The 25,904-nt window shown below is 38.6% G+C and overlaps 3 protein-coding genes across 3 annotated transcripts in view; all 3 read right to left on the minus strand.

Moving 5' to 3' along the window:
- LOC113668328 (fibroblast growth factor receptor 4-like) overlaps positions 1 to 10,714 on the minus strand; it is a 151,756-nt gene extending 141,042 nt beyond the window's left edge. Inside the window, exons 1-2 of the mRNA XM_089195541.1 lie at positions 10,400 to 10,714; positions 9,955 to 10,272 (exon numbers count right to left, since the gene is read on the minus strand). Of these exons, the coding sequence (XP_089051667.1) occupies positions 9,955 to 10,272; positions 10,400 to 10,517 (436 nt within the window). The 5' untranslated portion in view covers positions 10,518 to 10,714. The remainder of the gene's footprint in view (positions 1 to 9,954; positions 10,273 to 10,399) is intronic.
- Positions 137 to 8,779, minus strand: LOC113668844 (uncharacterized). Its single transcript, XM_089195550.1, has 12 exons — positions 8,261 to 8,779; positions 7,843 to 8,007; positions 5,139 to 5,278; positions 4,133 to 4,715; positions 3,809 to 3,919; positions 3,338 to 3,513; positions 3,094 to 3,216; positions 2,664 to 2,734; positions 2,191 to 2,231; positions 1,628 to 1,727; positions 1,256 to 1,355; positions 137 to 777 (listed from the first exon to the last, which is right to left on the minus strand). Exons 1-12 carry the CDS (start codon positions 8,664 to 8,666, stop codon positions 721 to 723), a joined length of 2,073 nt encoding a protein of 690 aa, XP_089051676.1. The 5' UTR covers positions 8,667 to 8,779; the 3' UTR covers positions 137 to 720.
- A 2,183-nt stretch (positions 10,715 to 12,897) lies between the features above and the next one.
- LOC113668833 (uncharacterized) lies at positions 12,898 to 23,700 on the minus strand. Its single transcript, XM_027184791.2, has 3 exons — positions 23,452 to 23,700; positions 16,833 to 16,979; positions 12,898 to 15,284 (listed from the first exon to the last, which is right to left on the minus strand). The coding sequence occupies exons 1-3, from the start codon at positions 23,630 to 23,632 to the stop codon at positions 15,034 to 15,036; spliced, it is 579 nt and encodes a 192-aa protein (XP_027040592.2). The 5' UTR covers positions 23,633 to 23,700; the 3' UTR covers positions 12,898 to 15,033.
- Positions 23,701 to 25,904: the final 2,204 nt, after the last annotated feature.

Raw genomic sequence — 25,904 nt, forward strand, 5'->3', positions numbered from 1 at the left:
CCTCACGTCAGAGTATCAAGATCTGTCAGCCGAGCCCTCTGTCATCTGGGTACTCACATAATCAAGGGATAGATTGAAACCCTCATTCAAATAAGCGCCCCTATTCTGTTTCAGCGATATCTCTGTAAGAGTAACATTACATTGAGATAAACCGTGGTTCATCTTCCTTTAATTTCTTACTCAAAGCCTAATTATACAAAAACACTGGTCTTCGTCTCAGTTTCTCAACTATTACGTCCATGTGAGTGCACAGTTCCTTCAAACGAATGATCTCGTCGTCTTCCAATTTTGTGACGACGATTGCTTGGCTGGTCGTTTTAGCCAGGAAGGATCCAGGGACAGCAGGTCCGTTTTCCGGTCTTCTTGATCCTCTTCAAATAAACATGGTGCAATTCACAACGAACTTTTAAATGCAGACAATTGTACCCATTTCCGGCTAATGAATGAAAGCATGTCGTATTCACATTCTCTCATCAATTAAGCGGAGTTGACTAATTTACCAACACAGGAGCTGCTTTCATGAAAATTACCAAGGAAAAAAAAAAGGACTGAGTTTCTTAAGCCCACCAGCATAATAACAACTAAGATTTCAATAACTTTCTTTTTCACCTAGCTTATTGGTAACAAGATGAACAGGTCGTTCAATTCAAGACTACTCAATTTTGAAATACAGCACAACATGGCGCTAGGTGCTGGATTTTCACCCCACTCATTTTACTTCTACTTCAAATCAACTCTGCTAGTGATTTCATCCTCCATGATGTTGATATATGTCCTCTGGAACAGAAGAATCAAAGCGATGAAAAAATGACAGGTTGGATACACGGAGAAAGCTCAGTAATGGTAATAGTGATAATGGATAATAATGACAAAAGGAACAAGCGAGCGGATGAGAAAAGATGAAAAACAGAACTTAAGAAAGACCAATTATACCTAATACACACTTTCAAACCTTTATTCCCCCATTTTTTCAACTTATATTTTATCGTTCTGGTAACAATTTTATTTGTCTCATTTTTCCTTTAGATATAATTTTAATTTTAATAAGCCATTTACTACGAAGAGAGTTTCGATTTTTGCTGCCATTTCCCTGGACTTATATCACTCCTCGTTAGATGCAAGTCTCTCTAGCATTTGAAAACTGAAGGGGTTGTAAATGTTTCCGCGTAATCTACTCAAGTGTAATTAATTGAAAAGAGAAAAAGTGGAAGAGGAAGGAAGCAGTAAGGAATGGCTTAAATCCAATTTCACTCACCTTTACTTCTCTTAAGAAGTATTCCAGCTGATTCACGATGTCAGTAAACGAAGGTCTCAACAAAGGATTCTCGTTCCAACAAGAACTCATTAACGTATACCTACAAATGCATTGCATCATTCTTTAATTTTGAAGACCTCTTTAGTCACCTAGCTCACTCATTCTTTACCCAACCAAACTTCGGAGCTCTTATGACAGCGACATCCCAAATAGGTAGAGTTCCCGTATCTTACGGGAGGCAGAATATTTCGTTGACCCAGTCGCGTGACAAATGCCTCAAGTTACTTAAATAATGATAAAAGTGTCGACTGTTAACATGTAAGCAAATATATGTAAGAAATAGACGGTCTTACAAATGATCGAAACACTTACAGTTCTTCCGAACATCGATGAGGACGAGGCATCCGATAACCCGTAGAGAGCTGACTTACCAGGGAAAGTGGTGATTTGATGTCAGGGTATGGCAACTCACCTATAAAGCAAAATAACGGAGTTTGCTCGATGGTAATAGCTTTTAAGTTTAAAAACTTAATGGATTTTTAACGTCTTACTAACTGAGCATGAGGGCCGAGGGTGTGACAGTACGGACTGAGCGCAGCCAGCTGCACACTAAAACAACTGAGGTCCAATATTCCACAATAAGACTCGAGCAAGCGAGGTTAGTAAGTAGTTTATTGTGTGATGCTCGGACCAAACTTTTTAATTTTGTATTCGCCGACTTTCGCGAACAAAAATACGCAGTGTATGATCGTTTCCTTGGAACGGTCCGTATGGATAAATCCCGACCCGAACTAAGAACGCTCGCAAAATCTACTGAATTCACTGAACGCTAGAATTTACCTCAGGACCACTTCGCCAGATGATAAAGCGTTTTAATATAGCTCTTCCTTGACATAGAAATCATCGAATGTTTATAGAAATGTTTTTAGACCTACCATATGTTGCTATTTCCCAAAGTAGTATGCCGAACGACCAACTGAAAATGATTAAGAAAAAGGACGCTTTCATTTAAAGGTATCTATTGTTTTCGGAAAATGAAATAGTGGAATTTTTTGAAATAAGTGTTAGAATTTAGCAAGTGAAAGTTCATCATAAAAATTGCATATATATATATATATATATGATTGTGGGAAATGTAAGCAAATGCTGTTGGAAAGTGCTCGATACACATGAGTGTAGAGCGAAATACAGTTCAAAATGACTAAAATGAAACACACATGATTCCCAGGGACATCGAGTGGAATACAAGGGAAGGAAAAAAGGAGAAGAGGAACTCCTCTCCAACATTGTTCTCGGTACGTAAAAATCTCAGCGGCCTTAAGCGCCTCGATCTTGACCAAACATATTGGTGGTGGACAAGGCTACCCCTTCCACGTCAGACATCGTATGTTTCTTTTTGTTTACTTACACATCGCTCTTGGATGTATAAACTCGATCTCGAAGAGATTCCAAAGACGACCATCTCCATGGAATTTTAACCTGTTGATAAAGGTAGCTTAAAAAAAGCTATTCTGTATCATCACGTAATACAAGCATACAAGATATCATGCCAACCAAAGCGTTTGCTCGCCTAATTTAGAAGGAAACAATGAAATTTAGCCCACGACAAGGTTCTGACCCTCTAAAGTAATACTTACATGTACTGTTTTTTATATTGAAAGAGTGCAGACAGAAAAAAAGTGGTTTACGATAAATAAATAGATTTAATTCAGGGTTTCTATGAGTTGAGCTTATGCGGCCCCAGAGAAAAATGAGTGGTTGTATTTAAACAGAAATTTAAATTTCCTGCGGCTTTCAACATAAGAATGAAGACTAATAATGGGTGATCCAGCACTTACACATGAAGTTTTGATGTATAATCCATCGTCTGAGATGTTCCTTGCTAATCCAAAGTCTCCAACTTTTGCCACCTTGCTTGAATCAATAAAGACATTTCTCGCTGCAAGGTCGCGGTGAATGCACTGAAAAGAAAGTTGCCATTTCGGTTTTTTATTACACAAATATTATACCAAAGCATTTTAAGAATGAGTGAAATTTTCACCAAGAGTTATCGTTGAGATAAATTTTCTGTGATTTGCCAACCTTCCGCTCTTCTAAATGCTGCATTCCCAAGGCCACCTGCAGCGCAATGTTCAACAGCTGTCGGTCGCTCAGTTTACAGCAGACATTTGCATATTCGTTACTTCCGTCATCCTTGCTCTTCAAAAGGCTTTCAAGGCTACCACCTCGGACCAATTCAGTAACAACAAAAACTGTTTCTGAGTAGAGAAAAGTTGGCTATCAGGAACTCGACGACGGCTTACAGGCTGCATGATAGGTAGTTTACGAAATCGCAAAGTTATCTTGTCATTAACTGGGACAGAAAAATTAGAGGAGATCAAAGAGAAAGACATAACTCAAAAAAAATTTCACGCGACCGGAATTAACCCTAACACCACAGTTACTCTGTAAACTTCAGTAAAAAGTAATTATTGATGGCTTTTTTGTGCAGGCCAGTGAGACCGGGGATAGATGCCCATTCTATGCCATTTGTATGGTCGAACGAAACCTTACCTCCGTGTACCCATGCTCCAATTAAATTGACAATGTTCGGATGTCGGCCAGCTTGTTTCAGAGTCCTTATCTCGTTTAACAGCGCGGCTTTCTCAAGTTTGCTTGCATCATCTAAATAAAAATGTGAAATGATGTTACGTTACACTCCTTCATTTTCCTCAGAGAATGCCGAGTGCAATTAAATGACTTCAGAAGCTTATAATGACATTCAATAGTCTCAAAAGCACCTACGTGATCGTATTTACTTACTGATCCCTCCTGACTGTAGGAAAATTTAAAACTTAGAAAAGATCAGTGCGAATAGAATAAGACTCCTATGCATACCTTTCAACTTTTTTATTGCAACATCAATAACGTTTCCGTTCTTTCTACCACAACGACCCTTGTAAACGATTCCATATTCCCCTTCGCCGAGCACTTCTTCAAGCACTTCGAGATCATCCAAGTCTTTTTCGCATTCTTCTTCAAGCGCTATGTTAAGAGATGTTAGCATTTGATCGCCATGTTTGTAGGTATCCATGCCACTTCCTTGATGTGGAATCACGTTGGCATCATCACAACCATCTTGAGCACTTAAATGACCACTCGGTGAGTTTAACAACTTTTCTGCATGGTCTTTTTGAACAAAGATGAGATTTCTGAAATTTTTTTCTTCAACATCTGGTGGAGTAGGAATCTTGCGTCCCTCTAGGAGCATCGAGTCGACACTCCCATCGTCTTGTTTGGGGTCTTTTCTTTCTGTTCGCATATTAGTATTTAGCTTTTCATCATCTACCAGCGGAGCGACAACATTTATCACTGAAGGCGCTGAACCGTTCTCATTATGATTCTCATCTTCCGCTATCCCCTCAGCCAAATCGTTGTTGGCCATGCAGACCACATACATTTCTCCCTCATCCCTGTTACCCTGTTATTGAAATGGATAGAATGTCAATATCTTCAACAGATAACAGTTCATGGTCACTAATGATTTGGTAATCGAAATGTCCAGTCGTTCAATAGTCGTTCAAATAGTTTGTTCTCCTCCTTGAGTATTCTTTCCGATTTAATTCAGCAGAAATTTAGTTGCAGAAAAAATATCGTTTTGAGAGTTGGACAAAGTTAATTTTTAACCCTTTCCACCTTAGCATCAGTATGCGTATTCCCCTTACTGTTTCCCATACATTCTCTTAGGTGCTGATGAGGAGAATTTGTTTCATAATCCAGAACTTTACTTGTTGGTGACCATTTCCTTTATTCTCATCACCTTAATGTGCAATTTGAGGGTGATATTATAAGGAGAAATTAGATGCTAATCACTCTTAGGGGTTAAACAATCTATGAAAAATACCTGTTTATTTCGTCTTGCACGTCGATAGAAAAACGCCATGGTGCACCCGCACATGAATGTCATTATGGTGCCACCAAACACACTAAGCACAGTAATCAAGGAGACTGAACGATGCCGATCTTTTCTCGGTGACGCTGTTGCTGGATACGGCAGTTGAAAGGAAAGAGGAAAAATTGAATACGGTGAGAGTCGGAAAACTTGAGAAATTCCTTCAATTATTATCGGGTGAAATTTTATACTGAGCTATGCTACATAATTACCCTCACAGAAATTGAACGCAGAGTTACAAACAGTATCAATCTGCGACCTCACCTAGCTGCTTAATGAACAAGAACGCAAATTTTGGTGCTATTTCTCCAGCGCTGCTCTTTGTAACAATAATATTTGCCGTCGTCTTCTTCTTTTACCACTCTTATTGACAGCTGGCTTTGCATGATGTTTTTGTTATCTAGTAGAATTGGAATGACTCTTGCCCTTGGGTTTGAGTTTGCAGCATTCGAATTATTGTTCTTGACCCATGTGATATTTGGCTTCGGAAGACCAGCTGCAGAACAGTAAAAAGTTACATTGGAACCGAAAAAAGTAGCTTTGTAGGGGCCAGCCACGCTTGGCGAAAATAAATACGTCACAACAACTTGTATGCGTTCAGATTCCTTGTATTCTTGTAAACAATGATTTACATACGAGGATCTATCCAGCGACGATTCGAAGTTACTGCTTCATACAGGTTTGTCTCAAAATCCTTAGCTAAAAACTAAACTTGATAAAAAACGCAAAAAAACTACAAACGTAACTTTGGATGTGAAGTCTGTGGAAAACACGAATGAGACACGCGACTAATCTTCGCAGTCGACCCCATTTAGAACAGCGTTGAAACAGGGAGATCCTGAGATCTTTCTGTACGACAGCTGCTCCAACAGTAATCTTCGCTCTTTTAACTCCTTCGTCGCTGTCTAGGAGTGCTTCGGAAGCCTCTGTAGGCTGCGGGGGAAATTCGTCCTCGTTCTTCCATAAGAATTCTGCTCCATTTCTCCACATTTCTAGTTTCTTTCGCTGAGGCTTTGATTCCTCGAGAAGCATAGTCTGCAGGGTTGTGTTCTGATCTCACATGGGGCCACTGCCTTGGTTGTGACTCTTTCTGTATAATGGCCACTCGGTTGGGAACAAAGGTAACAAATCTTCGCGTTTCGTCAGCAATATACTTCAGGGCTATCATCGAATGACCCTACTAAGTAACACTGTCAATCCTCAATCTCCCTTCAAGTTACTCAGTTACGATCTTCTTGATCCAGGTAGCAGCGTTTAATTCTAATTTCGACTCGGTGACTGCGTTCTACAGTGGAACTGCAATGTATCTGTTCCATAGCCTTTCTCTTTCGACGCATCAGCAAAATGACTTAGCTCTGCTCGTGCAACTCTACATAGCCTTCTGGCTTAAAGCACCTCGGGATCCTGAATCCCTGGAAATTCATAAGGCCTTCTCTCCACTTTCTCCAACGAATTCTTCTGAGATATTGCTGTCCCAACTTAGCTCTAATCTACACAGTTCTTGACTGATTTCTTTTCCGAGTAGTAGTAACGGACTGGCAAATCCAAGTGGATCGTATGCAGTCGCAACCAAGGACAGCACTCCCTTACGATTCTTTGATCGTATCATGTTCCACGTCCCAATGGATCCATAGGGCCCTATCCAGAGGTAAGTTATCGGATTTTAAGTCTAGATCCTTAATGTGCGGAGCTCTTTCTTCCACTGGAAATGCTAACAAAACATCGCGACGGTTTGAAATCCATTTTTGAGTTGGAAGCCACCTCTATTACCTCTCGAGATGGAAGTTGAATTTGATAATGCCCATTTACTAGGGTTTTTGACTGATCCATAATTACATTGGCTTTATGGTCTTCAACCGACATGCCTTCTTCTACAGTTCCGTTCGTGTCTCCAAATTCTTCATTGTACATACGTTCCAGTTGTGCATTGAGAACTTCACGCTCATTGTGTATTATGTTTACGTGTACTTGCTCATCTGCAATTTCTCCAATAGGCCAAAAGACGGTCCACCCAGAGGAGATCCTACTTGTCTAACTGCAAGTCGATAATTTCTGGATGATCACTGCCCGTCAGCTACTCTTTTATCTCCTGTCTCGGGTACACTGACGTCATCAAAGGGAGGCCACTTCCTCATTTCTTCGTTGGTAGCCAAATGTCATGGCGCAAAAGGAAGAATCCTCTGAGACATTGTTTCGCATTATGTCCCTGTGGGAGACACGCTCTGCAAAGTTGGTGTTGTTTCACAGTCTTTAAACAGTCTCTTATAGAGGAAGTTCTAAATATCCGATATCTCCAGATCTAGACTCCATGGGGGACACTTCAGTGGAACTCCAGTAAGCATAGCGGTGCCTTACTGATACTTGAACCTGGAGTATTTCGCTAACAGAAATTAAATCCAGGTTTGCTACGCCTACCGATGGCTTTACATCCAAATTCCCACCTCTCTCGTCACTCTTGAACGCGTTGACTTCTGACAATTTATTCGGCGCCTCTATACGTACAATTCCTCTCTAAATAAATACGACACAACAACCTGTATGCGTCCAGAATCCATATACTCTTGTAAACAACGATTTACAATACGAGGATCTATCCGGCGACGATTCGAAGTTTTCTCCTCTACAAGATCCTTAAAATCCTTAGCTTAAAACTAACCTTGACAAAAAACGGCAAAAAAACTACAAACGACGCCTAAGCAACGCACACGGCGTGGAAAACTGTGCCCCAGGTATATTGTCAGCAGCACGATAGACTGTGAGTAAATTCGACGAATCATACAAGTTTGGTTCACCGGATACTCAACAATCCTCGCCCAGTTGTCTGAAAGCAAAGATGTGAAAGAAGTACGGGAAACAAATAAAAAATGTTGATACCCGGAGAGAGGAATGAAAGGGAAATACTCTGCAGTATTTGTGGATATTCAATGAATGCTTAAATTTTGAGAATTCTAAAGCACTTTCCCTTTTGCCAAAATTTCTTTAAAGTTTCTTTCATCCCTTTCCAAAGAAAAAATGGTCGTTCCATAATACAACCTGGTGCCAAATTAAGAAGCAATATACAGCACAAGTCTCACCTAAATCCTTTATGAACAAGAAAGCCGGGTTGGATGTTTTTTCTCCCACAGTATTATTTGCAACACAGTGATATTTTCCTTTATCTTCCTTCTTTGCATCTTTTATTACTAGTTGGCTATGAATTTTTTTGTCGTCCAGGGCAGTCTTAACGTATTTTATTCTTGGGTTGGACTGTATAGCAAGTGGATCGTTGTCCTTTATCCATGTAATGGATGGCATGGGAGAACCTTTGGCGGTGCAGTTTAAAGTTACGTTGAAACCAAGAACGACGGTTTGGTTCTTTGGATCCTCGACAGTCTCTGGTGCCAGGAAAGCTGACACCGACAATCCCAGATGACAGTAAAAAATGTGTTGGGAGAACATAAAAGAAAGGAGTAAGAGAAATGAAAGAGAAATACCGCGCATTATATAAGGATTTTCAAATTTAAAAAGAGAACTTAAATTTTTTTGAATTCTAAAACACTTTCCCTTTGATCAAAATTTCTTTAAAGTTTCTTTTATCCCTTTACAAACAAAAAAATGGTCGTTCCATGATAAAACCTGATGCCAAGTTAAGAAGTACTATACAGCATACGTCTCACCTAAATCCTCTATGGACAAGAAAGCCGGGTCGGATGCTTTTTCTCCCGCATTCTTGGAATAGCCTTAAGTTTTCTCCATTTGCAATCCATTTTACACATGCTTCTTCATTTCTTGTTGTCCATGTTACTTGGTCGCTACTTAAGAGTGCTCCTACTAAAGGCTGGTTTTCACTGGCGACGGAGTTAGAGCCGGAGTCGTAATCAGAGTTGGAGCGAGTGAAAACTGAAAAGCAGAATCTAAGCGGAGTCATAAGCTCGACAGAATGGGACTCAGAAGAATCAGAACGGTTTCATTTTTTCCGTGGTGAAAACTAGATTTTTGCAGTCGCGAGCAGAATCGAAAAAAAACAACCAATCACATGCCAGTTCCCAGGCCCTTCCAGCACAGTCTTCCGCCTACATATTTGACTATTCTTCAAAGGATCGTAAGCGACGGAGTCGTAAGTGGTAACGGTATTTTTTTTCTGATTCTGTCGGTTTGATTTTCACTTGATCGTATCGCTCTTTGCTCATGATTACAAATCCAACTCCGTCTCCGTCGCAAGTGAGATCAGCTGTTAGGTTTATCAGGACTAAACGACAAGGAGCATGTCTTCTTTAAATGGAGAGGAAGTTTGTACATAGAAGATAAACCAACGCGCAGTTTAATGCACCCTAACTCTTGGCCACATTCCTTTCTCTACTTACCAACATTTAGAAGTTCCTTTCAAGTTGAAGTATCATGACAGCTGATTTGAATGGCAAGGCGCGTGAAATTAGAAACTACCCGGAAAAGGCTTATAGAAGTAAGCAAATAAGAAAAAGATCACTCCCCGACTCTTGTTAAATTTCACTCCAATTTTTGTCATTAATTTATGCAAATAGTTCCTTGTGACGAGAAGCAAATCAAAGTAACAAAACGTTTTAGAACAGCTGATGAGAAAACGCGTGGGTTCCAGAAGGAATGGGTCATCCTGCGTTGCTCTTCAGGCTCCTTTTGTTTCGAAAATCGCGTTTGGTACGGGTGCGAAACGACTCAACTGACTTGGTACGAATCGACTTTGGAGTTACGAAACGTCTGGTAACCGCTTTATTTTGTTTCTGGAGGATATAACGTTAGTTTTGTTGCTTACCTTGTCCAATTTCCACAGTTTTTCGCCGGCAATATCCAACGTAATCATTTTCTGCCTCACAAGTGTAATTTCCAAACTGTGCTAAAGTCAACCCCTTGAGCATTAATGTACAACGAAGTTCTTTTCGTAGTTGAGGATTTATGCATCTGACTCCAACTGATCTATTCTTAGGATCATACCACTGAATATACTTGATCCTTCTCCTAGGAAATAGCTCGTCCTCAGACCTTGGCCACGCTATACAAGTCAAATTAAGAGCTTCTCCTACCATTAGTGTGCGATCTGGTGGACTCGAGGGGATCTTTATCTCAGGTATCACTGGACGACAAAGAGAAAATTCCATCAATAAGTTTATCAGAAAAATTTTGGTTTGATCAGTGAGGATGTAACCTTAATTAAGTTGAGCAAACACACGCAAAAAGAAATACACATGGTTACCACTAACCAGACTTGGTGTTACATTTCTTTGTCGTTTCTGCGTATGGAAGGTTGCTCAGAGCACTGGTAACAAGCAATAGCAAGAGACAGTTTCTAGCGTCTCTAAGCCAATATGTGTTTATCATTCTGTTCGTTGGACGAGCGTTCAGTTCTTCACACAACAGGTGCCTAAACGTAAAATCGACTACATAAGGGACGAATCGAAGTGATGGGAGACCGGGAAAGATGGGATGAGATGGGGCAAGAAATGACGCCAATCTAAGGAACTGAAATTACGAAGGATAAAAACTACGAACACATGAAATCTTCGGGAAAGATATGATATATCTGTACAACTTTAGTACAACTCGTGATGCAACTTGTGATCAACAAATCGATTTTGCTAATCACTCGCATGATTACAAACCGAATTGGACTCTTTTCAGTCCTTTCATAATTATTTATCATCATCTGGTCTTTTTGAAGCTCGAATTAATGGGTTATGAGGTCATTTAAATGCGGCCCGAGATACGAGGATGGTGGCTGCCAATTCCACTTTCCATGAGAAAACAATCTCCTCTTTTTCTACTGCATTGTACTTACAAGTGCAAAGCCAAAAATTATACAGGTAAAAGGTGTTATTGCAGAAACTCGATGTTCGTGACCAAGCGAATACACTGAACGTAAATGACAGCTCGATGGCACATTAGCAGTCTCGTGCAAAACTTCATATCTTATTACCTTGGAAACCAGTCCTCACAAAACTTTATCAAAATGTAAATTGAAGGTGTAAATGAATCCTCATGAAAACAACAGGTGAGAGTTTGTCATAAAAGAAGATCGAAGTTAAAAAAAAATTAAAAGAAGAAGTAAAATTCAGTCACTTACCCTTCGTACTTGTATGTACTGGAGTGTTTTCGTTGTTTTTATTTTTGATAAGTGCTAGCAACGTGATTTCCCTCCGGGAAAACTTACGTGGTTCCTGAAAAAGCTCACATGTTGTTCATTTGAAAAAAGTGTTATGTTTTTCACTAACTACTCTATTTTATGGATGTCCAAGACATTGTTGCACAAGAAGACAGCTCTGGCGATTCTCTCAAGAGTAAAGGAGTATTTGACGACTGATAACATAATAACAAAAATAAAATGGTAAAGGAGATGATAAGGGAAACGAATATTCAACCCACCTCCAATCATCCTCTTGTGATAGCAGACAGGAAAAAACGAAATATGATAATAGGCAGCTTTCTGAATTAAGGCTAAATGTGAAGGAAACAGATGTTTTTGACTACAGATGTCATAATTTGAGTGTTTTTCGATCAAATAACATTCCAGATCATTATATTTAATCCTAAATAAGGACGAGTAAGGCTATGCTAACAGACCCGTAAGGCCTCTATTGCTGACTGTTAGACATAGAAAAGAGTGTGATCAGTGGTACCGAAGTTTTAGTGAGTTATAACTACTGTAGAAGGTTCTCCGTACTCGCTACCAAAGTTTAAAAATTATGGAAAAAAATTATGATCTCCACGGTACCAAAAAGCTGGGTTTTTCGCTATAAATTTACGCAAAGGAATTTACTCAAAACCCCTCTGTAAACACTTTTATGGCCGTGGGAACGTGTTTCCTTCTGTAATAAAAATGTCAATTTTCTATATCTTCCAACAGCTATGTACCTCATTAAATATTAGGTTGCAATATTACAAAATAAGGATCACCCATTCTGATGCTGGCTTAGGTTTCTTATTTTTCTGTGAATTAGACGGTTACAGTCCTTATTTATTTCTTTTTTTGCTTGTCTTTCTGTCCTTTTTCTTTTTTTTCGGGGGGGTGGGGAGGGCAGCGGGGAGAAAAATTATGTATAGTTACTATCCCGCATATAATTCGTTAGACGCGTAATTAAAAAGATGATAATTATTTCAGGGCTTCACCTCTGTCGCAGTTAAATAAGTCAATTTTCTCGGGATCACTAAACACGAATTCAGTAATTATTCTAATAAGCCGAGATCAGACCAATTTGAAAGTTTTATATATTCTTAATCAACATTTTTAGCAGGAATCGGATCACAATACTTATTTGCTAAGTCAAGGAAAGCAATTGATAAAAATCAGTTGGTGTAGTTATCCTACATTAAGTCTGGCTTTCTACTGAGATGCGTGAGGTAAATATTAACAAGAAGGCTTGAAATTGACTTTGTGTGATGCAAATATTGCTATTTTTATCTCAATGTGCTTCATAAGGCGTTTACACTAATTCGACATATCAATTATTCCTTTTTTTTTTCCCCTGGCAAAAGCGGTTATTTAATGAGGAACAAAATGGAAACACTTTTTTCTATAAGTTCAGACATTTTTTACCTCCACAACAAAAACAGTCTGAAAGAACCTTTAAAAAGGAACGTTTAATTTTGCAGATTCTAAAAAAGAGCCAAGACATTTGGAGGGATCTTTATCTATCATCGTCGCCCAAGAGTTAGCACCTTTACGCCCACGGCGATTCACAACAATTTCAGAATTGACGCAGCCGATCCTAGAATTTTTTTATTATCATTACTATTTCTTTTTATCTAGACAGAAAGTTTATCAATATACTCCATTCTTAGAGAGAGTCTTTGAATAATTATGAGGCGCACGTTAAAAAGCCGCCATCTCCAATTACGAAGTCGGCGGCAAAAAATAAGATCTATGAGCAGAACATTGCCTCAGCATGTGTCCACCGTTAAACAACAACGTGGAAGCACCAAAATTTGCGTGGTCTGAGAACGGGAACCCCAGCAGATAATTATTTAGTTTTCATTTGCAACTCAACGCTGCTGACATACGTTATACTGAGGTTTAGGAGTGGCGCCAGCAATTTTGCGAAATTCTTCCTAAATTATGAGTTTATTTTTAAAGCGACGTCTTCCTCGTTGCCGTCCTGATTGTATAAAGTCCTTATTGAATAAAATTTTTAAACAACTTGCCAAAAAAAACACTCCTCTCTACGTCTGCAAAAGTTTGAGAACACTACACGGACGAGGGGCTTGGAAACTAGGCAGACTTTGAACTCGAGATGATCATGATAACCCAACATCTGCTGCACATATTGGGTATCATGTCAACTTCACACGCTATGCATATTGACTGTTCACATGCTATGTCATATTGTTAAGCGGGAATCATGCGACAGGTTCGGCAAAAAGGTGCAAAACGGAAAAGCGGGAACAGTAATATTGTTACTTTGTTTCACTGTACGCCTTCGGGTAATGATAGTAAAAATGCAATAAAAATCCACCGAGATTTGAACTCGGATAGCTGGATTCAAAGTCCAGAGTGCTAACCATTACACCATGGGGCCTTTCTCAAACATCTGTAATACTCGATCTTTCTATAAGAGAGAATTAATTCCGTACAGAAGATATGTATTATGAAACGTTACGAGCGCACTGATTGGTCAACAACGTTCTGTTTATTGCACCGGTAACCCCGTAAAGAATTGTGTTGGTCATGAGCCCATGATGGGCTCCTGTGTTGGTTTATGTTCTACAAGCAGTGGACTGCACTTTTTATCGGTGTACTTTTCGAGTGATCTCCCGAATCCCGCTTGGGTTTTCAGAGGGTCTGAATGGGGGTCCTTAGGTTGTCCTTTAGAATTTCATGACTTTGTCGGTAGTCTGTTAGATTTTCGATCTTTTGTCGGACATCGGTAAATCTCAGTTACTGATTAAAAATGCAAGTTAATTATTCATATTTGTAAGGTACTGCAGGTACTAGACGCTTTCCTTGAAATGAGCCTGCGCTCTTATCCACAGAACAGGAAATTCTCTGATTAATTTAATCTTAAATTTAAAGTGGCTACCTCCTGAGCTAGAATGCTCTTCTTTCTGAAGACGAATATCGATAATGTTAGACCATGCCGGTCAGTAATTACTTACCGCAGGAGGATATTCCCTCGCATGTCACTAATCGGTAATTTTTTGGGGGGCGTTTTTCCAGGTATTCTGTTATATTTTTAGCTCCATTTTAACACTAACTAATATGAACGTGTAACGGTCTAATGGCGTAATGGTTAGCACTCTGGAATCTGAATCCAGCGATCCGAGTTCAAATCTCAGTGGGACCTAGCTCAAAGGGAATCATGTTTTTCTCTTAGTGGAAAATATAGGGAAGAAAACGGAGAAATAGAGCCGGAAATGATAGAAATTTTTACTCTGCAGGTAAGTAACCGTTTACGCAAAATTTTGGACCAATCATTGTATTGTTAGTCCAAACTTTTGCCGGCCCTGGCAGTTTCATCTATACACGACGTTGGACGAAGTTGATACAGTCCCAATATCAATTTAACTCGAGTGAGAATTTTAATATGGCTCTTCTAGATTTTGTAGGATAGTATTAGTGGTTCCATGGTGTAACGGTTAGCACTCTGGACTCTGAATCCAGCGATCCGAGTTCAAATCAATTTATTTTGCTAACTCAAAAGGTTAACAAATATTTGAAATGAAATTTGAAATGATAAGTAATAAATAATAAATAAAACTAAAAGACTCAACACTTCACTTACTCCAATTTGGCGAGCAACGAAAAAAGTAAAACTTCAATTTTCTCTTTTTATGTTATGATTAAATACAAAAAAAATATAAAAAGAAATGATATTTATCACTGATGAGTAAGCATCAGCTGTACTTATATATTTCTGCAAGATCGTCCGTCTCCATAAAAACCAGCTCGACAAGTGCAGTTATATGAGCCCGCGGTGTTGGTGCAGTGAGCATGTTTATCACACCCGTGTAATCCGAGTTTGCACTCGTCCATGTCGAGGCAATACCGGTTTTCCCGGTAACCATAGGAACATTCGCAACTATATGATCCAAAGGTGTTTCTGCAGCGAGCATTCGGCGGGCATGAATGATTTCCAGATGCACATTCATCGATATCTGCCCAGGAAAGAGAGGTTTGATGATGTTATACAAACATAGTGATAGTTTTTAAGCGTGACATTTGGATTCATTCTGTCTGTTTTCTCTTTTTCACATTATAGAATGTCAAATGAAATTTTAAAAAAATTATCTCTTCATTAGCTTCAAACAGATTCAAGATACTGTCAGTTTAACTGAATGAAAATCAGAAACAGAACTGAAAAACTAATTTTTCCAAAGGTTTCAAGTAGTTACTACCTCTTATTTTCAATGCGCTAGATACGAAATTGACAAACATTAGTTTAATGAGTAAAGGGGGTAAGTCTCTAAAGAAACTGTGTTGCTGCGTCCGTGGGAGAGTATAACAGGGTAATTTACTATTATCAACTGAGTTGATAACGCAAATTGGCCACCGTAAAGATTTTAAAAGCTGACGTTTCGAGCGTTAGCCCTTCGACGGAGAGATTAGAGTAATTATGGGTTGTGTGTGGGTTTATATGCAGATTATGTAGCTACGCTATTGGTGACGAGAAAACAAGAATAGAACAGTTGAATGAAAAGTGTTCGTTGATACCGTGGGGATTAAGAGTGCCGATTTGAAAGATTGATTTTTGTTCGAGAGTTTTGCGGCCTTCCAAACTACCTAGATGTAGGGAAAGGCTGCAAACTGCCGTATACTGCTTGGAATGTTTGGGAAGATTAAAGTATTTGGTTTGGATGCGTCCTTGTTATTTCTTTCTACGTCGCGAAGGTGTTATCGGAATCGGTCATCTAGTCGTCTTCCTGTTTCACCAATGTATAACTTTTTGCAATGAGTGCAAGTTATGCTGTAGATGACATTGGCGGAGGTGCACGTAAAGTGATCAGTCATCTTAATGAATCGCTTTGATCCCGACATTTTCTCTTTGTTATGAATGAAAGGATAAGTTTTGCGTCGTGAGCGAGCGCATTTGAAAGTTCCAAGTTGATCATTGGTTTGAAATGAACTTCTGACCAAATGATAGATTTAACTGCGTGGTTGGGAGGTTGAAATGTGAGAGTGAATGGAATATAATGCGATCAGTATTTTCCTTCTCAGCCATTTGTAGTGCTGACTGTCGATTAATTTGTTGGGCGCGGTGGTGGCCCGCTTAAACGGCAGAAGCAGGTTAACCACGTTTATAGAAAAACTGGCACATTGCCTTTGATTTTTCGGAAAAGTCAGAGTCGTCACTACATAAACGACGAAGTGTGAAAAGCTATGAAAAACGTATGGAATTCTTGACGTGTGTTGGATGCGAAGATCTATACAACAAGTAACTGTGTGAATCTGTAGGTTTGTAGTAAACGCTAGTGCATAGAACGTTGCTTCCAATTAACATTTTGATACCTAAACATCACTTTAAGCAGCTTCTATAAAAAAACAAATTTTAATCTTGTTTATACCAGCTTTAAAACATATTTAAGCTTTGGAGTGAATAGGGTATAACAAAGACTAACTCCATGATCTGCAAACTTATACACGAAGAGAATCCCCAATTCCTTCAACTATCAAACAAAAGTTCCCCATGCAAACAACGTTCTCACCTGAACAAACATGACCATCCTCCTTAAAACCAACATGACAGTGGCAGTTGCCACTGTGATTATTTCCGGTCAACGTCAGCCGAGATGAGTTTACGGAGCACTTGAGAGTATTTCCGTCGTTAGTGACCCTGATGTCATCACCTCTCTCTTTGAGTAAAGTGAATAATTCGGTTAGTAATATTCCATAGCGAGGCGAAGCAACATGACAGCTTCTGTGTCTGAACTCGTTTTTGGATCAAGTGTCGTAAGCCAAAAGAAAACTAAGCTTATTGGCTAATTAGAATAAAGGAACGATTAAAAAGCTTAATATCAAATCATATCGTCACTCTGGCGTGTCCAGTACCAACCCAACGACGGTCCCTTAAGTGGTGAAGAGAAAATAAAAACAAACAAACAAAACACAGATGAAAGGAAATACGAGAGGGACTGGCTTCTCCTCCGTGGACGGGTACAACTCAAATGTCGGACTCCTATAGCGGTCGCTGTTAACTAGTTACAGAGCTACAACGCACACACGTTTATTCCGCTGGTAAGACTCAATTTCCTCACCTCTGGGTATAAACGACAGTCAAATGCTCGTGAGTTTCGCGAGAGGATGTTGAAGCCTCGAATTGATCGGCGCATAACAAGCAGAGCAACAAAGGTATTGGAGGACAAACTTATAACCTCCGCTTCCTGACTATCTTCTGATCGGCCTTCGTAATCTTTTGTTAACACTAAGCGATTGAATATCTGCTGCCGGAAATAAAACATAGGTTGTTTATTTCACCCTTCAAAAAGTGGTTGAAATTTAGCGTCGCGAGATTTCAAGAGCTAGCAAATGGAAAAGTCAAATGAAAGATAAATAAACAGCTGAGTACACCAGCTAAATTTAATTTTAAGGAGTAACTTGCCAAAGAAACACTATTTGGTAACATGCACTAGTTTGACTTTTGAACACGCGTTTAAAGATGCCTGAGATTATAGATGGCAATATCTTTGTCTCGATCTTAATTGCTGATATCGAATTAGAAGGATGCTAGCCTTGTACCTGAGAGAGAGCGCGCGGAAACTGAAAAATGATTTCGACGAAAACCAGTATTTAGGGCCTGATTAAGGAGTAATGAAGAAAAAGTGAGGTTTTTCTAAAACCTCTAAAATCGAAGATATCTTTTTTAATTCTTCATCCGTAGCCGGCATTAGTCTTGGCTGCTATTTTGATCTCGTTGTTGGGTTTCTATCATGACAGGAAGGCATTCCTTAAAAAAAAAAGTCCTTGCAGGCGATCATCAGACATTTCCATAACGGAAATTCTGCAATCATTTTTTCCTCGGCGTTTAGCCAAAAGAAAAAAAGCACACACACACTCACTCACGCAAACACAGCCGATATATAAGAGACCGTAAACTGCTCGGTTTTTAATCTCTTGCCGCCGAAGAAAGACTATATTATTTCTAAGTAAATGCGAGATTAATTTTATGATACTGACTCAAATTTTTGAGGGGGACCTTTCGCAGGTATGACAACTTCGCTGAGAAAAACATTGATTATAAAATAAATATACATTTTTTTCAAGAATCAGGCAAGAAGTTCGATATTTTTCCCTTCCTAAATGGCGTTAAACCTCTTCTTCATCATAACATGTAAAGGTGTCGTCGAGTTCTACGTGAAAACGGAAATAATTTGCTATTGAAGTTCCTCTACTCAGACGTCGCCTTAGTATAGGACACCCAGAAAAGTACAAAATATTAAAGAACTCGTTCAGGGCTATTTTTCTGATTAACTGAGACTCCTATTTTACTACTTTTTCGATGCCGTCGCTGTCCTGGTCAGTGTATGGTTCCCAATTTAGGATGGTAAAACATCACATGCAACAATATCAAATGTTAAACTTACTACAATAATCTCCACGGCGCAGCAACAGTAAGCAACACAAGAATTATGACCACTAGAAGTGAATCTACAAAATTTCTAGTCGTGGAACTCCCTGCCAGACTTTTGAGGTCCAATATATCATTTCGATCTTTCTCATCAAACACATGGCAAGCCGTTTTCGAAGGAGCCATTTTTAGTTGACGTAATCCTGAATCGCAAATTTTTTCCTTTTTATTCTGTTGAGTCCACAATGAGGAAATCGTCCAGTTAATGTCGTGACGCTGATAATTATGGGAATAAAAACTAACAAACACGCCGGAAATCAATGAAATGGACCACGTTGGTTATTTCCTTGTGTCTCCTTTCAAAGACAGTCTCGGTAAAAATTTCATTTTCATACGGAGTAAATTTGAAATCTCAAAAACAGAAATATACGAAACAAAACAATACGAAGAAACGAAACCCACAAATTAGTAAAGGAATGTCACCTATTAATTCTCTTATTACAGTTTTGAAAGTCTGGTCATATTTTTTAGAAAACGACCAGACTTTCGAAACTGTAAGCGAATTTTAAAAGAAGTGATATGTGGCTAAATGAAAAAATTTTTTTTTCTTTATTTTTTACTAACTTTCTCGAAGAATTTCTGCTGTTTGGCTGATAGTAAGGAGCAATAAAAATGGTTAATTTTCATGCCGAGTTTACCGGAAAAAATGGAAAATTAAATAAGGCTGATGTCTGTTTCAAGACAAAGTGTTTGGCTGCTATATTTGGTTAAGTCTGACCCCCAGTGTCATATCTTATTTCAAATGTTTGTCTTGTTTTCTTTTATTTCCGAATACAAACGAAGATTGCCGAGGAAAGGTCTCAGTTTACATTAGAGAACGTAAACGCGGGGTGAAAAACACTTTCTTACAAATCTAGCCAGCTGTTCGTCTCGGATCGCTTACTCGGTTTCAAAGTTTACTGTCTAGTCAACAGTTGACTCCAATGCATTATGTTTTTTCTTCAACCAGGTGACTGGTTGATTTAAGTGCCTAGCGTGGTGAAAACCTGGACTGGTGGTAGAATATTTGCACTGATAAATGCTCGTAAACTCAGTATAATTAGGGACACCACATCATACAATCAGCATGAAGCTTAACCCAACAAGTCTCTCCATAATAGTGAACACGAAACGATAATCTTTGATACTTCTTGCCGACTCATTTTCTGTTAGGAACGTACCATGCATCACATCAATGCTCTTCAGTTAAGGGTCGACAAATTAATCTAGCTGAGTGAAGCTGGTTACTAGCTCCAGTTCCAGCTTCTTTCACCTTTTAGCGGCAATTATGTACATTAGATATTAGCTCTAGTTTACAATCGGGACTTTCGATGACATTTTTCCGCCAGTTAGCTATTTTGTTGATCTAAAAGCAGCAAACAGGTTACAATTTAAAAATGATGCGAGAGGTAATGGGGTCGTTTCCCGGATCCACTAAGTGTGTTCAACAAAGACCTTAACTAAACGTGACAGCGACGGCAAGGAGGACGTGACAAAACAAACTATCCGATTGGTGGAACGATATTTCAGCACAAAGCTTTGACATGACCCCGTCCATTGACAAACCCAAGAGACAACATACATTTCCTACTCACCTATCGATAATATATTTATTAGCAACCGTGAAAGAATTGTTCAAGTAAGCGGCAACATTATCTCGGATTTAAGCGATCACTTTTCGCAATTTTGCGTTCTTGGCTCTTCTTGTAAGCTTTTTGATGTGTAGAGACCTAAACAATTAGTTCGTGACTTCTCCAATTATTCAGAGCCCACCTTTCCAAACGAGCTGTCATAAATTGACTTGATCAGTGCTGTCGGCAATAAAACGGATGTTCGCAAATCATTTTCTGCATTCCATAATAAAATCAGTACACTCCTCAATAGGCACGCACCTTTAAAACTACTTTCAAAGCGCAGTCTAAGAGGAGCTCAAAAACCCTGGATAACAAAAGGTATTAGTAGATTGATCAAGATAAAAGACGCTCTATTCTACTCTGGGGACACCACTGCCTACAAACTCTATCGAAACAAAATATTAACACCAATGGGAATTATTTCTAACACAAAGAAAACAACGGAGGGCATGAACGGCTCTCAGACCGGAAACGAAAGGTCCTTAAGGAAATGAACTCTCTCAAATGTCCGACAAGGAACAAAGTTTCTTCCAGCTCCTCTGAATTTCTAGACATAGTGAATAAATATTTCTCTTCAATTGGGCACAATCTGGCATCCAAAAGGCCAAATCCCCTAAAAAATTTCACGAATATCTACCAAAGATAGATGTGGCTGGTTCCTTCAATTTTAATTCAGTGCCTCATATTGAAATAGAAACTGACATCATGAATATTCAACTAAGTAAAGCACATGGATTATAATTCCTTTCCCATCCGCTTTGAGATCAGCAAAACATATACTTAGCCGTCCTCTGTCTCGGCTTATAAATAAATCAATCGAGCACGGTACATACCCTTCTAAATTAAAACTTGCTAAAATAATTCCAGTCTATAAGAGTTATGATGAATTTGATCCACATATCGCTTTTATCGGTTTTCAATCGTATTTTCGAAAAAACGATGTACCGTCGTCTAAAATCATTTCTTGAGAAAAATGGTATCCTTCATGATTCACTATACGGTTTTCGTGAAAAAAGATTGAACCTGCCATTTTGGATATAGCTGCTCATCAAAAAGAATCTAACACGGACAGAAAGTTATACACATGTAGTATATTTTTCGACCCACAAAAGGCTTTTGAATCGGTAGATTATTTAATATTATTGAAGAAATTGAATCACTACGGAATCACGGAATCGTTAACGACTGGTTCACTACATATCTAGTGGGACGTAGACAAATAACTCAAACTTATCTACAAAATTTATCCAATAAAGAAACAGTCTTGTCTTGGGTTCTAGGTCCCCTGCTCTTTCTCATTTACACAAATGATATCACAAATAGCTGCGACCGATTACAATTTCATTTATTTTCTGACGACACTAATCTTTTATTTGCACATCAAATTGTGAAGACGCTTGAATCCATTGTTAATGATGAGCTTTCAAATGTTTACAACTGGCTGATAGCCAACAAATTGTTTTTTAACATTACGAAACTCCGCCACTATGTTATTTTTCGACCTAGACAAAATATCAAGTAAATTTTAGAGTATTTAACCATCATGTCGGTACTTTTATTCTTCTACAGTGTAAGAACTATGTCAAATATCTAGGCGTGCTTATTGACGAGAATCTCTCCTGGAAATACCATATTCCTCATATAGCCTCCAAAATAAGTATCTCAATCGATATTATTTCTAGATTAAGACATTTTGTTCTCTTGAATACCTTATGTCACTCATCCAGCCGTATCTGTTGTACGGTTTAGTTGCGTGGAGTCAAGCTGACAAGATCCATATAGAAATAGACTTTTACTTCTTAAAAAAATGTACCTTGCAACTTGTTCTTTGGTGAATTTAATGCTCATGGTATACCTTTCTTTATTTCTTCTAATCTACCCCTTGGATTTTCTTTATATAGTTCAAATCACCAGCTGTGTTAATGCATGATGTATTCAATAACCCAACGCCACCTCACATAACTAACATATTTACTTATATCAAGCCAATATCCATTTCTATAAAACACGATCGTCCTCAAGAGGTACTTTTTTGTTGAATACTCAAGATTGAACTCGAAAAATAAATCTTTTTCTAGATATGGCGTTCTATTTATCTATTATACTATTATAGCTATTTAACTTCGTAACGTATTTGTTTGTTGTAGCTTTCTTTCGTAGAAACTATTCTTTCCATTTCATTATTGTAATTTCTCATCTTAGTACTCTTGTTATTGTCACGATCAAGTGTGTATTTATTTCTTTTCTGTAATTTGTTACTGGAGTAATCTGCGTGAAACAACTGCTCGCTTCGACTTGCTGTTGCTATCTGCGAGCAGTAAATATACTAACTAGTATCAATAAATTGAATTGAATTAAAACCATAGCAAGAACCACAATTTGGAATCTCATCGCGTAGTTTAAATCTAAAAGAAACTTTGGACTTTCAATTTAAAAAAAGTATCGAAATGCTTACTGTAAGCAAATGAATAGGTTATACTTAACTAACTAAATACTTCATAACAGAAATACAGTCACAAGAACGAGCTGGTTGCGAAAACACAGCTGGCGAGCAACGGGCAATGGTAGGTATATTCACCAGCGAAAAAAGACGACCGACATAAAATATAGCGAAAGCAGATAAACAAAAGTGATTTTGACGTTCGTTACAGTACAATAAGGTAAAAACAAATAAAGATATCATCTGTCTTCTATAAAATTGACTCAGACCCGATCCACGCACCTGGTTTTTACAAAGATGATTTATTACCATCAGCATAGTCTTAATATGGTAAATGATGTCTGCAATCGAAAACTGAATCTGCACATATGACGGAAAGTTGTCTTAACAATTAAACTTTTTGAGTACCCTTCTGTTACATGGAATAAATAGTACTTTGACCCGCTGATGATTAATAACTGAGTATAGAAACAATCTTCCCTAGTAAGCTAGGATTAAAGCAATTGTAGATAAGAAGCCGAAACGATTCAGGCTTCGACTGTGCTGGAAAAACTTGACTTTTTCACGTTTATTTTCTGCTTTAAGTGTAGCTTACCTGCAATGATTTTTCCTAACTTGTGACCAACTGTTCATAAACAAAAACTTACCGCAAACATCTCCTCGAATGATAGGCGCGGCAACGCCGAGTAGCACGAAAATTATGATTACTAACAAGAGATCGACAACGTTTCGTGTCGTAGCATTGTCTGCCAAGAGTTTGCACTGAGAGACACTGTCGTGATTTTCCTCTCGCAATCGTAATTGCAAAGTAGTTTGCGATGGAGCCATTTTTCCTTTATCCAAATACGTCACACGGGTGTCTACTTCCTGAAATTTCTTTATTTTAGAATTCTAGGAAACCGAGGACATTAGTGCGCATGCCAAGCTGGAATTTCAGGGGTGGGAAATCATTGGGTGTGGGGGGGGGGGGGGGGAGCTACGGGTTTGTGCGTGAAGGCAAAGGCCTCTTTTCCATGTGGTGCTGTGTGCTGTCTCAGAACTTTTGTTGGGCATCTTACAAACTGCTCCTCCCCCCCACTCTCAACTATTGTCAGCTTTATTGTTATGCATGTCGTAATGCCTCTCGCTTACAACATTAATTGTCCAATTATTTATTTAAAGAACCATCATGACTGTGTTTTGCAGAATCAAGAACCTCCTGATGGCAAATATTGCCGCATTCGGAGTTGGAAACCTCCAGGTACATTTACTGTTTGCATTAATAATAAGACATTGATAACATATGCCACAAATTAAAAACCCAGACGTCAAATATTCTCGCGTGCAGACCACACTTTTCGAACCAAACTTTACGTTTCATAACAGAGCTATTGTCGCGTCGGAGGAAGATAGCATGTAGCTAAAGCACATTAATTCATAAACTTTACCAACATTTTCAAATTTTGTATTTAACAAATAAATTCCGTGTTGCTTTACCTCTGTTTAGTAATGGGTCACGGATGACGTCACACTACAGACGGATCACACATTGGGTTCGTGGTTAGTTGTTGTTTAGATGAGGCGAACAAACTCCTTGAGGGTTAAGAGTAAACCACTTAAAATTGCACATCTAAACTTTATCTCGGTCTGAATATCTCAATAAAGTTAAATGAAATGTTAATCGACTCTTTAAGCCGTTTGAAGCGTCTCTTTACAAAATTACTTTCGGTTCATTCCGGTTGACTTCTGCGCGTGCTCAAAGTAGAGCACACGGTCCGCTACGCCAGCGGAAGAAGAGAAGAACGTAAATTGTCTTTGTGTACGTGAAATTAATAAACACTCCTTGTAACTAATCGATAGGGCAATTTATAGACCAGAAGATGATACCGAGATTTTTTCCAGTACACCTTCCGGTGCTCCTAGAACTTTGGAAGTGAAAGAAAAAGGGATGTGATGGCTTTTTACGCAGCTTTTACGCTGTTTTCAGGTTCCCGCGCGGGGTGAATCGATTGCAAGCTAGTTTGTTCGTAAAGATGGACTTTGAACAAGATGGGTGCAGCAGTTTCATCTACTTAAAAATAGTTGGGCTTAGAGGACAATAAAAAGGAACAACAGCAAACTCTAGGAGCAATTGGTTTAGATTCCAGAGAAGTTCTCCTGCTTCTACTCCTGATGCAAAAGCTGATGATTGTACAGGTGACTGGATTTGAGCCGGGATGACCACAAAACAAAGAAAAACAGCAATGTTTTGAAACTCTCATAAAAACACCCATTTATTTGCCCCTAACATACGACATACCTTAGACAACTTTCCTAACTTTTCCGTGATCTACTTAATAACAAAAACATGCCAAATAAGTTTCTTTTGACGCTGCTTTGATATTTTCCTGTTTTTTTAAATGTAATTTAAAATTAACGTATGTATATAAAATTATTGTGCTTTAATGTATGGGACGTATTACTCTGGAAGCCAACACATGGACATCAGCCGAGAGGGCGCCCAAAAAAGACCTACATTGACCAATTGATGGATGACACAGGATGCAGAATTGAAAAAATACCAATTGCAATGGAAGACAGAGAAAGATGGAGGGAGGGTGTCATGTAATACTGAGCAAGCTCGACCTGATGATGATGATGATGATGATAATGTTATTATTTCAAGTGAGAATAAAATCATTTAACAGTTATTGTACTATTTGCTTGTTCCAAAATAACTTTAGGAAGCAAAAATAAAAATTGTTATTTGATGTATTATATTTTGCTAATTTTTGAGACTATCACTTGCTGTTCAGTTGTTCAGTTCAGTTACAACTAAGCTAACCAGTTATTGTCATATTGCTAACCAGTTATTTGCCACAAATACGGAGGCAGTTTAGAAGTAAGTTTTCCGTAGATTTCCAGGTTATTACAGTTAATTTTCTGTTTCTTTAGAACACTTGTAAAGCCGAGTGCCAACGTGGCACTCGGTTAAATACGGTTATGCCTCCGTATTGACTCTTTGGTCTTCTTCAAAAACCAGCAGTTCCAGGTTTCTGTACACTGTTCATCTCCTCTAGAAACTGATATTTGGCACATGCTTTGACACTACAAGGTAGTAGGTAGCAACATAATAAGTTTT

The sequence above is a fragment of the Pocillopora damicornis genome, chromosome 2 (assembly GCF_964200805.1).
Source record: "Pocillopora damicornis chromosome 2, jaPocDami1.2, whole genome shotgun sequence".
Classification (NCBI taxonomy): Eukaryota; Metazoa; Cnidaria; class Anthozoa; order Scleractinia; family Pocilloporidae; genus Pocillopora; species Pocillopora damicornis.

Coding starts and splice junctions, on each gene's coding strand:
- LOC113668844 (XM_089195550.1), bottom strand. CDS start 8,666: ATGCGCGGTATTTCTCTTTCATTTCTCTTACTCCTTTCTTTTATGTTC. Junction 3,514..3,808: donor TGGAGCATGGGTACACGGAG/GTAAGGTTTCGT, acceptor TTCTCTACTCAG/AAACAGTTTTTGTTGTTACT. Junction 3,217..3,337: donor AGCATTTAGAAGAGCGGAAG/GTTGGCAAATCA, acceptor CTTTCTTTTCAG/TGCATTCACCGCGACCTTGC.
- LOC113668833 (XM_027184791.2), bottom strand. CDS start 23,632: ATGGCTCCATCGCAAACTACTTTGCAATTACGATTGCGAGAGGAAAAT. Junction 16,980..23,451: donor CATTCGAGGAGATGTTTGCG/GTAAGTTTTTGT, acceptor CTTTACTCAAAG/AGAGAGGTGATGACATCAGG. Junction 15,285..16,832: donor GGATGGTCATGTTTGTTCAG/GTGAGAACGTTG, acceptor TTTCCTGGGCAG/ATATCGATGAATGTGCATCT.